Raw genomic sequence first — 22587 nt, 5'->3', positions numbered from 1 at the left:
TGAGCACTGGCAATTACATCAGGTGGCTTGGAAGTTGGTTTGCCAGGTCTCCCGCAATGGCTGGAGGCTTCCTGCCAGCAGCTTTGTTTGCCCAACACCCCTCCGATCGGTGGTTGTAGAATTTTAAAAAATCAACATTGGTTATGTTGCAATGTCAAATCCGTAAGTGATGAAGGGTAGTTCTAGGAATGGCAAGGAACGATAGCCTTTTATCATAGAATTTCCAGAGATTCCTAGAGCTATGCTATGTCACTCCTGGGTTTTAACTGGAAGTAACGTTACAACGTACCTGACGTTGCTCGCCCTCACATTTCTCCACCTCCAGTCCTCCTGTTGGTTGCCAGGCTGACCTCAAAGTATTTATACCCAAGGCAGGTCATGGGGAACCAATCAGCTGCTTCAGGGGTGGAGTGTTCCTTCTTGTTTAGCACATTTGCCTTGACCCTAGCCTGATAAATCACAACTTCCTTTTTTTCCTATTGCTGCCTTTGGTTAAAAAAAAAATTAGTGTGGCATCCGAGATTTATTGTTTTTCAGGGTTTGGATTACCAAGAAGGGCTTGGCAACCTGGGGGAGTCCAGGGTGGCAGGGACATGGGGGGAGGTGTGCCATAGAGTGACAATGTGACATCACTTCCAGGGAAAACCCGGAAGTGAGATCACAGGTCCAGAAACTCTGTGGTAAGATGTACTGATGTCCCTTGCAGATTTTGCCCAGAAGTGACATCACGCCGTCGTCCAACAGTGATTTTTTTTTAAAGATTATTTTTCTTCCACCAGGGATTGCGAGTTGCGGTGTGTAAAATACTATTAAGTTGCAACTGAATTATGGAGACTCCATAGGGTTTTCAAGGCAAAAGACTTCAGAGGTGGTTTGCCACAGGCCCTGGACTTCCTTGGAAGTCTCCCATCCAAGTACTAACCAAAGCTAACCCTGCTTAGCTTCCAAGAGCTGCTGAGATTAGCTGCTTGCCTGAATTATCCAGGTCAGCAATACATACGAAGCTGCCTTTTACTGAATCAGTCTATCGGTCCATCAAGGTCAATATCATCCGCTCAGACTGACAGGAGCTCTCCACAGTCTCGGACGAAGGTTTTTCACTTCACCGACTGCTTTGTCCTTTCAGCTGGAGATGCGGGGATTAAACCTGGGACCAGCATGCGGAGCAGACTCTCTACCACTGAACCACACAGTGATTCCGCACACGTTGGATAATGCACTTCCAATCCTCTTTATAGATCATTTGGAATGGATTTTTTTGTGTGCGGAACAAAAAATCCACCTCAAACGATTGATAATGTGCATTGGAAGTGCATTATCCAACGTGTGCGGAATCAGCCACAGTCTCTCCTCTTTGTTTAATGTATATATAGTTTTAACCATTGTCCGATGTAAATATTTTAAATAAACAGGGCCATATGAAGCAACCTTATAGAGTCAGAGCCTCTGTCCTTCTCGTTCAGTTTGAGAACAGCTGCCGTTGTCCCGGTTCTCAAGCAGAGAAAGGTCTTCCTCAGCACTTCCTATTCCTATAAAATGTATAAGGGGGCGTCAAATGTATGTTGGAAATGTGCTAAACAAGAAGGGGCATTTTTTCATATGTGGTGGACATGTAAGAAAGCAGAGAGTTTTTGGTTGCAGATACAATCATCAATTCAGAAGATTTTGAAGATTAAACTTCAGCTGAAACCAGAGACCTTTCTGGTGGGAATAATGGACAAGCTAACCAACTTCTATAGGAGGCAAAAAGGAAATTCAATTCCTCTAGGATATTTAGCAATTTTTATCGAAAAAATTTTGGTTATATAAAGTGCAGACAGTGCTGAAGTGTATCAAATGCATACAAAAGTTATACAAAAATTATAATCCAGTATCAATAGCATCCATGTACTACTACACAATCAAGTATCACAGATTCATGACCATAACAGGTGGGTAGTCCAACTGGTGCAGTAATCATATCACTTCTTTTTCAGGGTGTGGACCATTGATACTGGATTATAATTTTTGTATAACTTTTGTATGCATTTGATACACTTCAGCACTGTCTGCACTTTATATAACCAAAAAATTTTCGATAAAAATTACTAAATATCCTAGAGGAATTGTATTTCCTTTTTGCCTCCTATAGTAGTTGGTTAGCTTGTGATTCAGTGGAGGCGCCCCGGTTGTATTAGACATTAGGGAATAATGGACAGCCAGCTGGAAAAAAAAGTTTTAGAACGCTGTTCTTATACTTTATTACAGCAACAAGAGTACTTTATGCACAAAAGTGGAAAACTACAACATTGCCTACGGTGGAGGAATGGTTGACAAAAGTTTTGGAGTTTGCGTTAATGGCAAAACTTACTGCATTCATTAGAGAAAGGACATTAGTTAACTTCTTGACTGAATGGAAACCGTTAATAGACTTTTTGCATGAAATGGATAACAAGGATTTGATGACATCTGGATTTATAGATTAAGAAACAGGAACAATAGAAAAAAGAGGGGTTTTGTGACTAACTTAGAATAAGTGGGACTCTAGAAATGCTATATACTTGTTGCGGAGAAAATCGGAACTCAACTTGTAGTGTAATTTAGGTAATTTTTTTTTCTTTTCCTCTTAATTTTATAGATATATGTATTGTTAGTGTGTTATGTTTCGAACTATGTTTTTTTTTCTTGTTCTCTATGTTTGTTGCTTATTGTGTTGTGGTGTGTAGTTTATAGTTTAAATAAAGAAACATTTTAATTCAAAAACACTTCCTAGTCAGGATCCTTTTAACCAGAGGTGTTGGGGACAGAACCTGGGACCTTCACACTGCAAAGAAGTGCTCCACCATAGTGTCTCCCTAGTCCGGTTCTCGGGTAGCCCATTGGAGAATCCTGTCCCCAAACTGATTTGACCTCCAGTTCTCTCCAGGGATTTGGCCGCACAATTTCACACTCCCTTTCCGAGCCAAAACCCACTCCCATTTTCATGCCAAGAGTTTCCATAAGATGAGCGCGGGGGCTGGGGGGTGATAGGAAGAGTCAAAAGCCCTGCCAGTCACAGGGAGTTTGCAAACCCGGGGCTTTCGTCTCTGTCGGGTGAGGAAAGGCAGGCGAGCCGACGCTAATCCAATGTAAATACCCATGGAGTCAGTCTGGAATATGGCATCAAAATCATTTACAAAAACCTGAAATCCGAAGAGGGCTTAAAAACCCCGCAACCTGTCCAATCCCTGCCAGGGAAAATATTCAAAGGGCCGCTTGAGAGCAGAGCCCACAAAGCTGTCTGGGTGCCAGAAAGACTGGTTGCATTAGCGGCTACAGAAAGGGGAGGCGAGGGAAAGAGATGGCACGAGGAGATACACAGTACAGTAAAATCTTGGACCGTAGTCCTCACCACAATCTACTCAGAAGTAGGAATGGCTGGATCGTCCCCATTCTGTGCCTGTATTGTTCCAGTTGAAAACAGCAAGAGTCCAGCAGCACCTAGAAGACCAACAAAATTTGTGGTAGGGTATGAACTTTCATGACCCACAGCTCACTTTTTCAGATATCTGAGCTGTGGCTCACAGACCTTCATACCATGCCACAAATTTTGTTAGTCTTCTAGGTGCTACTAGACTCTTGCTCTTCTCTACTGCTACAGACAGACAAACACGGCTACCCATCTTGTATTGTTCCAAAATGTCACGGTGCTGTGTAGGACGGCGTGTTGCTTCCGTTGCAGTTTTATGGGGAGAATTTCTAATATGAATTATGGCATTGGATTCTTGTTCTTTATTTTTGTATGTAGAGAGCACTCGCCGTGCATGCCTCATTTGCCACAGCTTTCGTTTCATCCATTCATGTTCTGCCTCCATGCCTGGAATGCACACACGCACACTGACTGAATGTTGCAAGAAAGGCAACCTTGTTGCTATTGTACATTAAGGTTCTTTTTTGTGTGGTCTTGTGGCATTTTAACATGTTTATTATGGCAGAAGCATCCGTGAACCAGAAACTACCTCAACAAGTGTACAAACATGCATCTGAAAAAGTGGGATTCGGGTCATGAAAATTTCTGCCACAATAAATTTGTGCATCTTTAAGGCGCCACGAGTCTGTTATTTTCGCTGCAATAGGGTATCATGTCTAGACATCTGGGATTTGTTTTTGTGCGATGTTTTACCAACGCTCATGTGAGCTCCTGTGCATTGTATGACCACCACACAAAAAGAAAGTGGATACAAATGTAGGTATAGTCACATCAAGACTGCTTCCTTTTTTGCTGTATTTGAACATGGAGGAAAGTGAACCAAAGAGAAATGGAAGATCTGGTTAATGGCAGACGCACAGCGCATTGCTTACAACCTGGAAGGCAAATACATAACAATGGGGAGGAGAGTTTGGAAACAAGTCCGGGTAATCTGGCATTCCAAAATCCAGGAAGAAATTTGGAGGAGGCGAATTTCAGAAACATCCCTAGTCAGGAGTAAGATGCATTGATTTTAATGGAACTTGTTTTCTAATCACCATGCCTAGGCTTATAAGAATGCTTACCGGAAAGTAAGAGACATTCTATTTGTTTATAACTCATATCCTGCCTTTCTGCCACCACAGAACTCAAGGCAAGATCCCAAATCTGTGCAAAACCGAATGACTCAGGAGGGCTTTCTACTCAGATTATAGGATTGAGTCATAAGAAATAGCTCAAAGAAATACCTTGATAAGAGCCAGGGACTATAGACTGGGCTACTGAGTACTGTCTGCTGATGTAGATATGTTCCTATTGGGTAGTTCCACATTGCTAAAGATGTCATGTTAATTAATTACTCTTTAATTCAGAAAGGTTTCATCTCTGTGTTTAGCTTTTTGCTAGTGTTCAAATTTTCTCCTACCATACCCTGTAGTATCTGTTTTCATTGAATATCCTAACTGTTGATCATATTGTATTTTGCTCGGTGAAAGTGCAAACTATTGATTATATTGTATTCACCTGCAGTGTGTAATCTGCCTTGGATCTCAGTGAGAAAGGCGGAATAATAATAATAATAATAATAATAATAATAATAATAATAATAATAATAAACAAGTATAACTTGCCAGTATCAAAGAATTCATGGGAACATCAGGTGGAAAAGGTGCTAGAAAATGAACAAATCAAGATCTTGTGGGATTAACAGCGTACATATTACGCTGATATCTGGTTGATACTTAGGTCTTGGGTGGATACTTGGATCCACTTAGCAAGGCCAATCAATAACAACATGTGACCTCTGCTTATTGTTGATTGTTTCAGATAATTCAAATAATAATAAACAACAACAATAATAATAATCTGCAGGTGGAAAGATAGGCAAGGAAAAATTCCTAGCATCTAGAAAGTTAGCACATTCAGGAGAGGACAATTACACTACCCCCTCCTTGATGTGCTACAGGGAAGATTTTTCCCTAACACCAAATTTTGCAAGCTTGGTGGCTCGATATGACTATCTATTTCGACTTTGCTTCTTCATGGTGAGAAATGAACCCATGAGCCCTTTTATTTTCATATCACAACAGCAATAAAAAGGAGATGGTCCAAAGGGAGTGATCATGACAATATATGAGCTCAAAAGCAAGAAAAATGGCCACATTAACTCAATCTGAGCATCACATGTAGCTAGCACTGGTGCTACCATAGCAATATGCTCTGGGGTTAAAGCAAACATGAAGGAAAGTAGTGCATGAAAGATGAAGTCTGGTTCTCAGTCTCTAAACCAGGAATAGGATATTAAGAATATTCTGCCTGTATTATGCCTAAATCAGAAGTTGGTAATAGATTGATACCATGTCCCTGTGCTTTATATGAAGCTTTAAAACAGACTTAAAACAGTGGACGGAGTGAATTTTCTACATTTTGTTTTTATCGCTGCCAATGCCAAACCAGCTCCATAAAGAAGTCAACACTCCCCTCACCAGCCGGCGGATCCCATGCCAGGTCGTTTGGCAGCCAGTACGGTGCGCATGATATGTTTACAACTTTATATGCATGCCCCAGGGGCGGCTGTGTATACAATGTGACTAAATATACAGATTTATTTATATATCTTATTAAAACATAAGATGACAAAAGAAAAGCCAAGAGTCTTTGCTATAACGGTTGCAGTTGCCTGAAATATTTGTCTTCTCGTTTCTTGCCCTTCTCTAATACAAAAAAACAAAATCGCCCAGCCTCCGGGAAGTGTTTAACTTTAAGAGATTGGCACCATAATCCTAAGTAGTCAATGGGCTTAGAAGGGAGTAACTGCTTAGGTTTGCTCAGCTAGGGAGAGACTTAACATTAAAAGACACACAGCGCTTCCACTGAAAACAGCAGTCTTGCGTCTCGTTTGTCCTTTATGTAACATCTAGTACTATATACGTCAAGTCCTCCAGTGATGCACCTCCTTCCTGCACATCATTTTTTAGGGCTGGTGTGGAAGCAAGGAAACGCACAACCATCTGAAGGCATGGAACAAGTGATAGCAGGAGGGGCATTCAACACGGGACTGCCATTTCAAGTGGTAGCCCTGAGTTTCTTACAATGTTGAGCTCTACTCTAAAAGAATTGTTTAGAAAAACTCCCACATTCCAAATTACTCTGTTGGTGTCGATGGTTATTTGTCCACACCATCTGCCAGATTTCAGCGTATCCAAAGAGAAAGAATTGCAAAGTTTGCCAGCCAGCTTGCATTGTTCGTGCCCAAACACATCAAGACTTCGAGGTTCCCCCTTCCCTGGTTAACGTGAAACAAGCACTACGAAATGAACAGCTCAGCCCCAACGGAAATCGCTTTGATGACGTGGCACCAATTTCAGCATCCAAACTTGCATTCTTCCATCTTCTTTGAGCAGGGCTCGGAACTTGCAGTGAAGCACAGATAATATACAGGTCTTTTAATTATAATTCTTATTAAACTATTTTTTTGGGGGAAAAAACCACACACGACCATAGAGCCGTCCCCCAAAAACTTTCCAAGCAGGAGCCACTGATGGCTTGAAAGCAAGTTGGAATGTCTGCATAAATCGGGGATCTAACACTGCTCTGTGTGTGTGTTGTGTGTTGTGTGTGTGTCTGTGTGTTGTGTGTGTGTCTGTGTCTGTGTGTGTAGATGGACCCCCAAATTTGGACAGAGGTGATTCTACCCTTCTTAACTGGCTTTGCTTGTCTCTCATTCCTGATTCGCAATTCCCTTTGTTTGTGACAGCTTTTAGTTGATTTGCTACTATTTTTAAATCCTACACTTCTTTTGAGAAGCTCTAAATTGATCAACTATTGGCTCTCTCCACCCCTCAAGTCCTCTCCCATCTAGGGGACAGACAGGACCACAATTTCCAAGATAAGCATCTTACAAAACTCTGTAATTTAAGCTGCTTTACAATTAAACGTTCCCTATGTGCAGGCAAGCCTGGGTAAAACTGTTTTCAGTTCAGTTGCACAAAATGTGAACAGAAGTATCGCCAAGGCTGTATTTAAAATTTGTTTTTAAAAGGTGGCAATAAAACTGGGAGGGGGTGGGGGTGAAAAATAAAAAGGAAATGTTAAAACTGGGTCACATTTTCATTCCACCCTTTTTCTGAAGCATTCAGGGCAGCTTACATCTTCTCTCCTCTCCTCTGCTGTATCCTCACAACAACTACTTGGAAGAAACGGCGGCTTGCCCAAGGCAATCTCAATAAGCTGTGTAGGGATTCAAACCTGGGTCTCCCAAGTACTACTACAACTCTCAAGCCACTACACCACACTACCTCTCAACCGCCCATGCTACCCACCCACCCCAGGAACGCAGCCCTCACTAATAAAGATCCAGATGGGATTTCCCTGGATTTTTTGTGATGGTGGGTTTGTTTTGTTTTTAACATAATACCTGAAACAAGCCAGATTTGGTGCTCAGACCTCTGACCAGGATTTAGGGGGAAGGATGGAATTTCTACAATGGGAAAATAGATTTTGGTTTTCCATTCAGTGGCTAGAGCCTCCGCCTGTCCCTGTTTTTTTCCACCTCAAACCATCGTTACATCCTTGTAGAAGGAAAGGTACATTTGTTTGACTAAGTCAGTAACAACCCGAGTCAGTTGGCAAGGAGAAGGCAGTTCTCCAGGACGGGAGGGGATCAGAGTTCAGATCGGTACATTCTGGGTTGCGTTCTTTTTCTTCCCCCACCGCGCGGCAATGATGGCCGTTTGGAGTTACACTCCCATGAACATTCCCATGAAATCGGACCCGTTCTGAATGGTGATGGGTGCTCCGGCGCTGTTGTCTATGAATATTGACGTGTACTGCCCTGCCTGTATCAGAGAAGCAAAAAAAGAGGGAAAGGGGGGAAGGAAGAGAGATTAGGGGATTCAAACTTGTGTTGATCGAGCCCATAGTTTTGTTAGCGAAAGCTTTTGTTGTGGCCCAGTTTGATCGAGGGGGAATGTTTGAAGTGGATACTGCTGTTTGGTCTCTCAGAGCCAAGCTACAAGTGACGCCTGACACAGGTTGGACACTTGTCAGCTTCCCTCAAGTTTTGATGGGAAATGTAGGCGTCCTGGTTTTACAGCTTGGCTCTCCATTACAGCTGCAAGACCAGGACGCCTACATTTCCCATCAAAACTTGAGGGAAGCTGACAAGTGTCCAACCTGTGTCAGGCGTCACTTGTAGCTTGGCTCTCAGTGACTTTTGGGGTCGACCATGGTTACTCTTATGCAAACTGAGAGAAGAACTCTTGCCGGTTACATGGTAACTTGAAACCCCCAACTTTCATTTAGGGTTGTGGACATTTAGGCAGAACCTGGAGAGCTCCCAGAATTACAAGGAGGGATCCTAGATGCCCTGGTGGGAGCAAGGAATCCCCTGCCCCCCCCCCCACTCACCTAGCCAGCAAGGGGGAAAGGTGGGGGCAGTGCAGCAATGTCACTCCTAGGAGTGATGGCGTCGCACTGCCCCGAGGATGCTCCCACACTTTGCTGCAGCTCCCAATTGCCCCCTGCAAGGCACGTGCATGCTCCCAGGCCTGTGTGACGACATCACTTCCCAGAAGTGACATCATTGTGCAGGCCCAGGAGCATGCATGCGATGGAAGGAGCAAAGAAAAGGTGAGTGCCGGGTCCCTCCCTCCTTACAACCAATCTCCAGACTACAGAAATCCTGCCTTTATTTTTCTCATCTTGGACTTGGGTTACCAGGTCCCACAGAGCCCAAACTGGGGGACTGGGTGGATTGAGGGGTGCACGCCTTGGGAGTACTTGCCTCCAGTCCTGAGCACTTCCTTGTCACTCCAGGAATAAGGTCATTCCCAACGCAACACTAGATCGGGGCCCAATTTTTATCAAATCACCCCTGCTGCTCCCTGCCCCTCTCACCGCCGCTAGCACACTTTGCTCTCAAGTGCAAGGGGGGAGCAAGAGGAGCACGCTTCCTTTCGCCAGCACACTCCCCCTTGCTCCCCTAAATGCACTCGGGAGCTGAGCGCACTGGCAGCGGCGAGAGGGAGCCGAGCAGACTAGACGAGAGGCCTAGAGAAAGAATCTCTGCCAGGGAGGGGCGGGGGGAGATTCTGCCTCTTCTCCCTGATAGAGGTTCTTTCTCACTACATTTCCCATGGAAACTTGCAGGAAACGGACAAGTGTCCTCCACGTATCAGGCGTCTTGTCTCTTTTGGCTCCACTATTACACCCCTGGAAGAAGGGAAGGCATGCTTGCTTTACTGAGCCAGGACTGCAGAGAAAAAGGCAAAAAGGCCGATGTGGGGCGTGTGCTCTGTGGCATTCATTATAGCCCAATTTGGTCCCTGCCCACACCGCCCTCCTCAGGCTCCACCCCCAAGTCTCCAGGAACTTCCCAACCTTGAGTTGGCAACCCAATCCCCATTTCTGAGAGGAACCCCTCCACTTTCGACCCGGGACTGGCTAGTGACGAGGTAAGTGCCCCCCCTCACTGATACTATAGACTGCTTGTAGTAGGAGAGGCCTGCAGGGCCCACAGGTTTGGACCAAGACTGGGGCTATGACTGCCAAGAGAGAGGGACCCCCACATCAAGAAGGAACAAAGTCAGGCAGGCAGGGAACAGGGAAAACGAAACCGCAGAAGTTGGCCTTTCTTTCTAACAATGGGCAGGTGCTTTGATACATTGTTCTAAAATATCCCCGGCACGCCTCCCCCAGGCCCCACCCTCGCATCAGGCAGAAGCTACAGTTCGGTTCCAACTCCTTTACCTGTAGCTGCAGTAATCCATGGACATAAACAGTGAAGATTTTGCTATTACTTTCCAAGCCGGCAATCACTTCCAAAGACCTACAGAGACACAAAAGAAAGGGGAAACCACAGAAAGGTCAGAAGTTTAGTAAAGCTGAATTTGATCCAAAAGTGACTGTGCTTAAAAAATAATAATAGAACAATGCTGAGGACTAGAGAGTTGTTGCATTAAAATATTAAAATATGACCATATTCCGAAAACCTTGGAATCAACTACAGCTGTGTCAGCATTCTAGAAGCGCTTCCTCTAAAGGGTCTTTTAAAAGATTAGCCATGCCAAATATTCTATCCCCTCCCACCTATGAGAGTGGACATTTAGTGCTCTTTCCAGAAAGTTCAGTCCAAAAAAAAGGTTGCTTTCCAATGAGTGTGGGAAGTTGGGAGTGGTGCAGTGGTCAGAGTGTCGGTCTACAATCTGGGAGACCCAGGTTCGAATCCCCGCTCTGCCATGGAAGCCTGCTGGGTGACCTTGGGCCAGTCCCATACTCTTAGCCTAAGCTACTTCATACGGTTGCTGTGAGGATAAAATGAAAGTTAAGGGAGTGATATAAGTCGCTGTGAGTCCCCACTGGGCATAAAGGCAGGGTATTGATAAAGTTAAATAAATAAATAAATACTAGCAGTTAGAATGGAACCACAGCCGAAAACCGCATCTTGACAGAAGCAGAATGACAGCGTGCTCTTGTGCGCATAAATCTTTCTTCCTTCCCCCTCCCCCACAGCGTTGCGCATGAGTGGCAAACTGTGCACGCGCACCATTAAAATGTCTCCCTTTCCCAACTGACTGCCGGTCTGGACTTGCTCTCATCTTGCCAGAGCAATGGGCCTTATTCCAACCCAGGCCCAGTTTGCCACTCCCAAGAGGTGTGGGAGAAGCCCTGAGAAAGGGGGCACAGTCAAACTCTCCCCATCTGAATTGCCCTCCCCTGCAAATTTGGGGCTTTTGTATTACCAATTTGATTGTGGGTTGCCTGCAGTCTGTCACAGTTACGGCGCGCAACGGTTTCCCCCTCCTCGTAGAGCAGTGATTTCATCTGAAGTGAGAGGCTGTCACAAACATGGGGCAGCATGGGATAGTGGGCGGAGCTGTTTAGAACTAAGCCTCAGTACCTCCATTTCAATGTATCTTGGGTGCCAGACTGGGAAAGAGCCACTTAATTTTGGACAGGTACTGCTGGATGGAGAAGGCATTACTAGGCTAGCTAGAACAGTGACTTGACTCAGAGTGAAGAATTACACGAGGAGGAGCACGTGAAGGGAGTCATAATGTTAGCCGGGAAGTTGAGTTTTAAAAGAGATCGGAAGGCTTTGTCAATTTCCCCTCTCTACAGAGCCAGGGAGATGGCTCCCCAGGGGGATTGTTAATTTCCTCTTTGCCTCCTAGAAGGGGAGGTGAAACTGACAGAGCCTTTGGGAGGCAAAGAGGAAATTAACAAACCTTCTGAGCAAGGATCTCCCTGGCTCTGTAGAGAGGGGAAATTGACAAAGCCTTCCGATCTCTTTTAAAACTCAGCTTCCCGGCTAACGTTGCGACTCCCTTTATGTGCACGTCCTCGTATAATTAGTCTCTTGTAGCTTGGCTTTCAGTCATATACCCAGGATATCTGGGCCACAGTTCGCACTGTATGCAAAAGATCCCAGGGTCCCAAATCACTCCTTTGCATTTCCAGTTACTGACTCTCAAGGTGGCCAGACTGGGAAAGATCTTTTCTCCTTTCCTTTCCTTTCCTTTCCTTTCCTTTCCTTTCCTTTCCTTTCCTTTCCTTTCCTTTCCTTTCCTTTCCTTTCCTTTCCTTTCCTTTCCTTTCCTTTCCTTTCCTTAAAAGCTCATTAATTAGGGAAGATCCTCACGGGAGATGCTGGAAAGACACAGCCAATCACATTTTTATCCTGTTCTTTCTCCAAGAAATTCTGGCTGGCAGTTGTCTCTCTCTCTCCCTCTCCCCTATTTTATCCTCCCAACAGCCTCGTGAGGCAGGCTCGAACCATCTTTGTTTCTTTTTTTATTTTGTACCGGGTCATCGGTTTGTCTCAGTACCAGCTGCTGTCATTGATCTCATCGGTTTCTTTCCAGCCGTCGGTATGCCATGGACACAAAAATAAGGTTGAAAAAGTTGTTAATTTTAAAAGGAAAAAAATGATGTGGGGACAGAAGCATTCGTGCAAAACAAGGATTACGATTTGTGGGTTCTTTGCAAAGAAGGAACAAAATGTTTGAAACGGATTGCTTTTGAAAATGTGGTCTCCTGTGTAATTAATCTGAGGAGAAGTAAAAGTCCAAGGTCTCCTCGGTCCAAATCCGTGATACTCTAACCACTGACTCCCTGATACTCTAACCGCCAACTCCCCACACTGTCTGCCTGTCTGTGTCACATTCCATGTCAATAGCCAGTCCCTCGCTAGAGGAGACACGGATCTGACTCGGTTCACTGTATTGTGATATGTCTGTGTCCAAAATGGACCCTGAAAAAATCCTCAGTGGTTCTTGGTCTGGGTCTATGACGGACTCCACCAAAACCCCTCTCTAGGGGAACCGAGGCCCTTGCCAAGCCAATGGGTTAAGCAGGTCTCCTTTTGCCATTACCTCAGTTTTACAAATAAGTTTAGCACCATTTCCAAGGCCTTTTGTTGCCAACAAAACATAAGGGGGAAAAAAAAAGACTGGCATCGATTCTCTGGGGCCCTGTCTGTTGTTTCATTCTCCAATAAACTGTTTAAATTAGAACTTTAACGGCGAGAGCAATTCCATTTGACTCATGAAGAATGGGATTCATGGCGGGGCAACGTTCCCAAACTCTGCTTGCAATTTTAATGGCTTCCATGGACTTTACAGGGCTGCCATTAGAACCATCTGATTGCAGCTTTCTTTTTAGCGAATTTTTTTTTGGGGGGGAGGGGTGCCATTGTTGTTAATCATGCAGGTGAGAGGGATGGAGAACAATCATCCCGTGGAAATGCAACAAGATGGAAATTCTGACGCGGCAGGAATGCTGAGGCCCGTTTTGGAAAGGACCGGGTGAACGCCACTGCCCTCTGCTGGAGGTACTGCTGGAGATTCTACACCACAAGTACGGGGTGGGCCACTGGAGGGAGGTACCAATGGATTCTACAAGAGACAAAAGCTTCCAACCGGACCTTGTTCCAGTTAAGGATGGTTTCGAATCTCTCATCCTTGCTATTCCTACCTGAAAATCCTTGTTTGGTATAGCAGCTAAAGTGTTGGATTTGGAGAAATGTAGGGTTGCCAGCTCCAGGTTGGGAAATTTCTGGAGATTTGGGCAGTGGAGCCTGGGAAAGGCGGGGTTTGTGGAGGGGAAGGACCTCAGGTGGGTCTAATGTCCATCTTTCAAGGCAGCCATTTTCTCCAGGGGAACTGATCTCTTTCACATGGAGACCAGTTGGAATTATGAGAGATCACCAGCAACCACATCGAGGTTGGCCTGGCAACTCTAGGGAAACAAGTCCAATGCTCCATCTGTCATGAAGCAAACTGGTGATTATGGTACTCTCTCTCTCTCTCTCTCGCTCAACCTAGTCTACCTCACAAGGTTGTTGTGACAATACAGTAGGGGAGGGGAAACTATGAAGTCTCTCTGAGCTCCTTAGAGTCAGGGTGGGATAAAAATAAACTATGCAGATAGTATATGTTTCCTTCCTTGTGTGAGTCAGACCTCTGATTCTTTATTTTAAACTGTTTTTGCTTTCCCACATCAAATTTCCCCCCATAAAACTTACACAGCTTGTAATGGTCTTTGTGCATCAGTGAACTGGCATCGTACATTATACGTATAAACAACATCTATTGTATGAATAAACACCACAGAAATATCACATTAAAGCGTACCAGCTGGATATCCAGTACAAACAAATCTGCTGAATCAATAGCAAGAAATGAAACCAATGAGAGAAATGTAAAAAGATAAGAGGGAGAACTTCCCCTCCCTCTCCCAAAATACTAGAACTCGGAGTCAGCCAACGAAGACGATGGGCAATAGATTCAAGACGGAGGAAAGGAAATGCTTTTTACTCATGAATTGATTAAAATGTGGGATTTGCTGCCAGAAATGTAGTGATGGTCATAGGCAGAGAGATGACTTTAAAAGGGGTTAGACATAGGGGTCATTTTGTAGAAAAAGAGCTGCAGGAACTCATTAGCACAACTCATTTGCATATGCCACGCCCCTTGACATCACCAGAAGTGAGTCATTGGCATAACTGATTTGCGTATGCCCCACCCCTTGACATCACCTATCCTGGCTGCTTTGGACCCAATCCTGGCCATTCTGGCACTTCGCAGTGGCCAATTTGGGCCCATTTGAGGCCTCAGCCGGCCCGCTGTGAAGCACATCCACGGTCTCGCCGCTGCGCAATGACATCAGCAGAAGTGATGTTACTGCACAGCCATGGGACCACATGCGCACAGTGCGCCCAAGGAAAACTTTTACACATCAAGAAGGAGGTAAGTGCCAGGTCTCCCCCCACCCCCCGCCAGGAGGGTAAGAGGACCCAGCGCCCCTAGCTGTGACTGACCCACGGTCACCCAGCTGGCTTCAAGCGGAGGAGCGGGGAATCAAACCTGCCTCTCCAGATTAGAGTCCTGCCGCTCTGAACCACTACACCAAACTGGCTCTCCTACCACCTACAGAAAAAAATGACAGGAGAAATCCTGAAGTGGCAGCCCTGCCCTCTATATTCCATGGTATGAGCCAAAATAATATTTCAGCGGGATCAGACGGACTCACGTGTATCGGTGGCAGAGAGATTCGATGCAGATCAGGACCCGGACATTGTCTCTGGCTCGTAGCTGCAGTTTGCTTTTCAGCTCACTGTGGTCTTAAAGAGAGAGGAATAGAGGAAGAGAAATGATAGAATATCGTTGACACTTGAAAATGGGCAATATTTCAAAATCTACGACATTCTGATTGTTTCAATTCCATTTTAAAAGTCGAGGTTGTGGCCGGACCCTTTTAAAAAAAAATTAATTTTCAACAGCTGCTGATTCATTTAAAGAAACTATGCTGAAGTCAACCTTGCAAACCAATCCCCAACGTCGCCACTTCACAGTTGTTGTGTTTTTTGTACTTGTCAACCTGCACCCACATTTAGTTATTTGCAGCTTGAGAAGGGTGTGTGTGTGCGTGTTTGTAGAATTACCCAAGCAGCCAGGAAAGCAAAGCATAATTTTCTTTGCATGTAAGAGATTTTTACTCACTGCTGGTGTCCAGCATGTTTTTAAGCATATGTAGTAAATTACAAGCTTCGACTTCCCTACTGATTGCTGTCTAATTAGGAATGTTTTAAAAAACAGATTAGAACAATACCAGATTTAATTTTTTACAAGTAGATCTGAACTAGCAATTACCCCCTTTTCCCTTATGCATGTTTGTATATATCACCCCCCTTTCCTTTCCTTTCCTTTCCTTTCCTTTCCTTTCCTTTCCTTTCCTTTCCTTTCCTTTCCTTTCCTTTCCTTTCCTTTCCTTTCCTTTCCTAGAAGACACACCTGTGATTGCATTTTTGAAAAAAAGAAGAAAGGGTTGATGAGAAATGACAGAGAGAAATCCATTGCTTTTGATGCAACACAAAATTCTGGCTTGGCACGATGGGAACAAATTTGGCCGTTTCTTGGGTTCGCTTACTCCCTTCCCTTCTTGCCTCCCTTCTTGTGCCACAAGCAAATCTCCAGAAACATGCTTTGGAAGGAAGGATATCTTAAACTACGGTTTGCTATCCTGGTTCAGTGGGAGATCACAAATCATAATTTATGCCGGTTAAAGCCAGAAAGCCGTGAATTAGCTTGTGGCATCCCGCCTGAACAGTCATAACTAATTAGCTAGTGTGGCTCACAAGGCAGAGAGGGAACAAGCCAGCTGAAAACTAATCCAGACATGCTCTGGTCACACCATACCACGCCTAGATGCAGCAAATGGACTTTGTATTTCCTGACAATGAAAAATGATTTTTTTAAAAAATGACAAGCTTTCCCTGTCTCTGCTTATGATGTAATGTTGCCATTCTTGTTGTATCGAGACTCAATAGAATGGAACAAAATCGATCTAGCAGAGTTCACTTTCAGTTCCCACTGGTGCCGTCAAATTCATTTCAACTGCAACAGGAACCAAGCCTGTTAAACTGTGAGTGTCTATACACAAGACATCTCAGACTCTCTCTACACTAGACATCTTACACGGGGACATTCAAGTGTAAGGAGACACAATGTTAGCTGGGATGTGTAGTTTAAAAAGACAGAGCAGACAGAGATTGCTCCTCAGAGGGTTTTTTAATTTCATCTCCGCCTCCCCAGAGATCTGTCAATTTCACCTCCCCTTTGGGGAGGCGGAGATGAAATTAACAAACCCTCTGAGGAGCAATCTCTGTCTTCTCTGTCTTTTTAAAATACCCTCCTGTAGAGAGGTGAAATTGACAGAGCCTTCGGGGAGGTGAAGATGAAATTAACAGACCATCTGGACAGCAATCTCTGCCAGCTCTGTTTCTTTTAAACTACGCTTCCCGGCTAACATTGCATCTCCCTACACTTGAGCATCCCCATGTAAGCTGTCTCATGTAGAGAGACTCTGTGATGCTTTTGCTCCACAGACCAGGCCGAAGGAAGTGTGTTCACCCATACCCATCTAGCAGAAGCAGTGGATATCACTTACCAATGTGGACGTTGGCTGAAAACTGATAAATGCCGGAGAGCAGAGCAGTGAACCGCCCGGTTGCTAAGTTTAACCCAGATCCTCGAAGGAATGCTCCTTTGGTCAAAGGCTGTGGGAAAAAGGGACATTCCTTTAACCAAAATAGGTCTCCATATGGGTCGTACTCAGCTGCCTCAAACCAAGTTGGATCATTCATCCCTCTAGTTCCCATCGACGTCCCAGGATCAAATCCCGCCATTGCCACGTAAAAGATCTCAGGTGTTGGGAAAGATCGTTTTCTGCCTGCCAATCATATAAGATAAGGCTGATGGACAAACGACGGGACTTTGTTATAAGGCCTCTCTTCTTTTGTCGCGCTGGGATCCCTTTAGAGCAAAACCATCAGGAGCTGTGTATGATGGAAGACAGTTGTGCTCCAGTGGAAGCCACAAGAAGTGTAATAACATTAACCATATAGTGCAAGGATGGTGGAGAATTTACACACTCCTAGGCTGAAAAGTTGCCAACCTCCAGGTAGGGCCTGAAGATCTGCCAGAATTACAATTGATCTCCAGTCTACAGAGATCAGTTCCCCTGGAGAAAATGGCTGCTTTGGAGGGGGTGGACTCTACGGCATTATACCCTGCTGAGATCCCCCCCCTTCTCAGACCCCACCCTCCCTAGGATCCACCCCCAAATTTCCAGGAATTTGTCAACCCAGAGTTGGCAACCCTACTGAGCTGACCCCAGATTTTCTCCTCAGGGGCTTGGGAGGACCACTGATATTTCTCAGAGAGGAATTTTGCAAAGACCTCATAGCTTCTGTGGTATTTCCCTCCTCCGCCTTTTGTGTTTTAATTTTATAAGGATAACGCAAAGCCCCTGGTTTAGCAACACCCATGTGAGGTCCAATCACAAAGCTTGTGGGAGATTAGCGGACTAAAGCTAAAATAAACTCAGGGCGACATATTTCTTATTGGCTTTGGCGCTCATGGAGTCGGTTTGGCTCCAGTTCGGGAGAAAGAGAAATTCGCTTCAGCGTGCCAAGAATGGACCCAGGAGGTTCTAGTGCTGCCTTCAGAATTTGGGGGCTTTTTTTCAATGCTCAGACAGGGACAGTTCAAGCAGGTAAAGGAGCACCAAACACTGAGGGTGGGGGAAGACTTTAAGCAAATGTTACACAGGTGTAGGAAATAAATCTCTGCCGGAGACTCTGGAGAAAAAGTGCTGACTTTGATAGACCAATGACTTGACTCGGTGTCAGGCAACTTCACAGGATAATTTTAATGCCATTTTTATTCCATTCTGATACTATTTTTTAACTGGCATATGTTTTAATTAATCAATTCCTGCTTGGGAAATTCCTGGATATTTGGTGGGTGGAGCTGGAAGAGGGGAGGGACCTCAGCCGGGTATAATGCCATAATGCCCACCTTCCAAAGCAACCGTTGTCTACAGGGGAACGATGGCCTGAAGATCAGCTGTAATTCCAGAGATCTCCAGCCACCACCTGGAGGTTGGCAACTCTAATTTTTAACATAGGTCCCACTAGGGTTGCCAGCCTCCAGGTTGCGGCTGGAGATCTCCCAGAATTGCAACCAATCTGCAGGCCACAGAGATCAGTTCCCTTGGAGAAACTGCCTGCTTTGGAAGGTGGACTTGACAGCAATATACCCTGGTAAAGTCCCTCTTCTCCCTAAACCTTGACCTCTCCAGTCTCTATCCCCCAAATCTCCAGGAATTTCTCAACCTGGAGCTTGCAACCCTAAATAGTAAAATGGCATGAGAGAGTCCAACAGGTCGAGCTTATAGAATGTACATGTTGCTGACTGTACCACTTCAGACCGTGGGTATAGCTGACCACATCTAACCCTGGCTTAGACAGGCTGCAGACAGCGAATTAAGGCAGCTTGGTCGTCGCTTTCTCGACATCCCGGTGTATTGCTAGCTCTCCGCCCCTTCCAAATTTACTCCCACTATTAGGAGAAGTTGCCAGGCCCATTTGGCAGCTCCATTTTGCCCACTTCATTAAAAGCAATTAAACTAAACAGAGGCGGCAACTTAATTCCCTCGAAACCGCTGAGCTGAAATGGAAAGGCAATTTTCCGGCACCAGAAAATTACCGCTTGATAAAACATTCCTGTTTCTTCACGTCTCTTTCTTCTGTGGCTTTATCCTTCTCTCTCCCACACACACAGAAAGAGACAATGTCGAACTCCAGGAAGGGGGGGCAGAGGGGGTAAGAGTGGCACTGGAAGTGCAGCACCAGTAGGTTAAACACCTCACCTCTTCGCTCTCTTCTAGATGCCCTTTGCAGTGCTAAGCCTGGAAGATTTCAAAGCTGTTTTAATTGTAACGGGGGTGGGGTGGGAGGCTTCCCATTTAGCCTTCACAACAGTCCTTTGAGGTAGGTTGGGTTGAGAGAGAATAACTGTCAGAAAGTCATCCCGTGAATTTTATGGCTGAGTGACGATTTGAACCCAGTTCTGCTTAGCGGCTAGTAAATGTATTGTTAGCTTTATTTTTTAAAAACAAAAACAGTCTATGAGAAGATAACTCGTCCACACTCTTAAAATCAAGCCAGAAATGAAATATAACAAGAGACTTAATTTTAAAATGTTGGATGAGTTCATGTCAGAGGAAGAGAGGAATTCTTCACCGTGAGGATCAGTAATGGCAAACCACCTTGCCTAAAATCCAAGTTGTTTATTCCTCCTTGCGCTCTTTGCCCCAGCTTCCGTTTCTTCTGTTTACCTTTTCCCTGTGCTCTCTCTCTTAAAATTGCACACATGTGCAACGAGACGTGCATGGCAAAAAGCAAACCTAGATCCCATTGTACATTAGGCCCTTTGTCGATTTTTTGTGGGTTACATTCATTCTTTACATTAATTCTGATGTGTCAGCTGATATTTCAATTACCGTCTTTATAGTACTTGGTTTTTAATACTGATGGAGCTATAAATTGTCTGCTGCTAATTGGAAAGGCAAGGTAAACATCTTTTAAGTAATAAAGCAAATAAAATGTCTGAATAGCTTGCCTATCTTCTGAGTTCATGGCAGAGACAACATTTAAATTCCCCACCGTCAACGGACGTTACACTGCTGCAGCCCTGAACTCCTGAGCTCAAGCCTCAGCCTCCTGTGCTCAGGCTGGGATTACAGGCGTGCGCCACCGCACCCAGCTCAACATTTAAACTAAGAACTGCCTGACTAATATTTAGGTATCACATTTTTATCCCTCCCTTCCTCCCAAGTGCTTGACATGGTGTACATAGTTCTTCCCTCCCTATTTTATACTCACAACAGCCCTGCAAGGCACAGTAGACTAGGGTTGCCAGCCTCCAGGAGGTGGCTGGAGATCTCCTGGAATTACAGTTTCCGTGACTGCTTTGGAGGGCTGGAGATCTCCTGGAATTACAGTTTCCGCGGCTGCTTTGGAGGGCAGACTATGTATAGCTTTATACCCCACAGAGGTGTCTCTCCTCCCCTCCCCAAACCCAGCCCTCTCCTCGTTCCACCCCCAAACTCTCCAAGAATTTCCAAACCTAGAGCTGGCAACCCTCTTCTGAGAAGACTGAGAGAATGGTTAGATCAAAGTCCAGCCAATGAGTTTCAAGGCTCAGTGAGGATTTGAACCCAGGTCTCTCCAAGCCTCATCTGACCACCACAACATACTGGCTTTCTGTATTACACTGCAGTTAGTTTGCTAGTACTGGATCTAACCCATCAGCTTCACAGCCGTCATGTAAATCTGGAGAAAATCGCATACAAAGGAGCATGGCTTGCTAGGATCGAATACAACGGGGAAAACCAAGCCTCTTTTCTTTGTCCCCTCAAGATTCATCTTCTGCAGGCAGCAGTTAGATGCACTCGTCACAGAGGAGATAATCCAGGAAAATGTAGAGCCCGTCACGTCCTGCACAAAGTGGTATGCGCGGACGCACCCAAAGATGAGGGTGTTGAAACAGCATCGTGACAGGGGCCTGTTTTTCCTTTCGTCACCTTTGGGTAGTCCTCCCTCACCAGGCAGTCGGCGCCCACAGCTGCACCCGAGACACTTCCTTACGTTGCCGCAGCCCAAACTCCAGACAAGCCCCGCTCAGCCCCACCAAAAGCTGGCACAAATGTGCCCGTTGGCATGGGAAGGCACCAGGAATCCGACAAGCATAATTAAAAGGGGAACTGACTCCTTCACTAAAGCCCCGGCCCGTCCACTGATGGCTATTAAGATGTCTCGAGTCTCCTTCACAGGGCCAATTAGAATGGCACCAGGATTCTCTCTCTGTGGGGACCCGGCCCTGGCCTACACCACAAAGAGCCATCAAGCGGGGAGTGCCTACCCACATGCACACACCTTACGTAATGCACACTGGGAAGCCCGAGGCTTCGGCGTGCAGTTAGTCCAAAAAGGTTTCCAAGCTCGCACGCTGGGCTTGCCTCAGTGAAAAAGCAAACATTCGTATTTGCTGAGGTGTTTGGTGTCAGATTAAGGCTGCAGAGACCCAGGTTCAAATTCCTACACTGCCAGGGAAGCTCATAAATTTTGGGCTAATCACTCTTCCACCCGGCCTAACTTATCTCCCAGGACGATTCCCGTGAGGATAAAGAAAAGGCAGAAGAGAAAAAAGTCTGCTGCCTTGACCCCCTCAGAAGACACACAAGATAAAAATGGACTACATAAATAGACCACGGTGGGAGAGGTAGACCTTTAGTTGCCAGGTTCCTTTACCCTCTCATTAGGAGGGGGGTCCCGGCACTCACCTTGTTCTTTGTCTTTCTGGGGAATGACATTGTGCTGGGCCTGGGAGCACCCCGGTTTAGGGGCCCAAATTGGCTCGCGGCAAATCGGCCTGCTCATGAGTGACATTGTCATGCCTCCCACCCCGTGTGTTCCCTGCCTTCACGCACACGCACACACACCAGCCAGGTGAGTGGGGGTAGGGGGCGTGGGTGCGAGTGAGGGATTCCCTGCCCCCACTGGGGGACCTGGGATCCCTAGACAGACCCCTGCTCAGACTATTACTATGCAACCCAGGTTTTCTAGGCTTGTGTCTTTCCATGTCTCCTAAGCAAACCTATATGATTGTTCGACAATACATTATCAACAGAATACACCTGAGCACTTGTGGGTGTGAAATACCTTAGAGTTTGTGAGTGCATTCATGGTAGGGGGAAAGATGCACACAGATAAACACAGAGATTTCACAGCTTGAACTCTGTAGAACGCACTCTTTACAGACTCGTGCTAACAGAGCATCCCCAAACGGGGACAACGAATTGCCAATGGCACACACCGGAAAGCCAGATCTGTCCCTGGTAAACCAGAACAGTTACTCTGCAGGAGTAAGGGGTTGAGCTAAGGTTGCCAACTCTGGGTCGGGAGATTCCTAGAGATTTTGGAGGTGGAGCCTGGGAATGGCAGGGTTTGGGAAAGGAACGGACCTCGGCAGGGTATAATGCCACAGAGTCCACCTTCCAAAGTAACCGTTTTCTCCAGGGGAACTGATCTCTATCATCTGGAGATCAGATGTAATTCCAGAACATCTCCAGGCTCTACCTGGAGGATGAAAACCTTAAGTTGAGCTTTGTCCACAAAGAGCAGAGGTTGGGGGGGGGGGAGGGCAGAAAGACAGTTTTGCAGCCGATCACCACGGAGCCCCCTGGGGGAAAAACAACGGCAATCGTCTCACTCTCTGGGCCTTGACACACAACTTCTATGCTCGGTGAACCAATAC

At 45.6% G+C, this 22587-nt stretch overlaps 1 protein-coding gene across 2 annotated transcripts in view; it reads right to left on the bottom strand.

Moving 5' to 3' along the window:
* Window positions 1-5877: 5877 nt before the first annotated feature.
* Window positions 5878-22587, bottom strand: part of C1QTNF12 (C1q and TNF related 12) — a 40518-nt gene continuing 23808 nt past the window's right edge. For both annotated transcript variants that reach the window (XM_055001562.1, XM_055001563.1), the window contains 4 exons: window positions 16874-16982; window positions 14957-15047; window positions 10175-10253; window positions 5878-8262 (listed from right to left, as the gene is read on the bottom strand). In XM_055001562.1, the coding sequence (XP_054857537.1) occupies window positions 8164-8262; window positions 10175-10253; window positions 14957-15047; window positions 16874-16982 (378 nt within the window). In that variant the 3' untranslated portion in view covers window positions 5878-8163. The remainder of the gene's footprint in view (window positions 8263-10174; window positions 10254-14956; window positions 15048-16873; window positions 16983-22587) is intronic.

Source organism: Eublepharis macularius, chromosome 17 (assembly GCF_028583425.1).
Source record: "Eublepharis macularius isolate TG4126 chromosome 17, MPM_Emac_v1.0, whole genome shotgun sequence".
Classification (NCBI taxonomy): Eukaryota; Metazoa; Chordata; class Lepidosauria; order Squamata; family Eublepharidae; genus Eublepharis; species Eublepharis macularius.
Note: the sequence above shows the minus strand (reverse complement) of the source record. Positions and strands in the feature narration are given on the sequence as shown.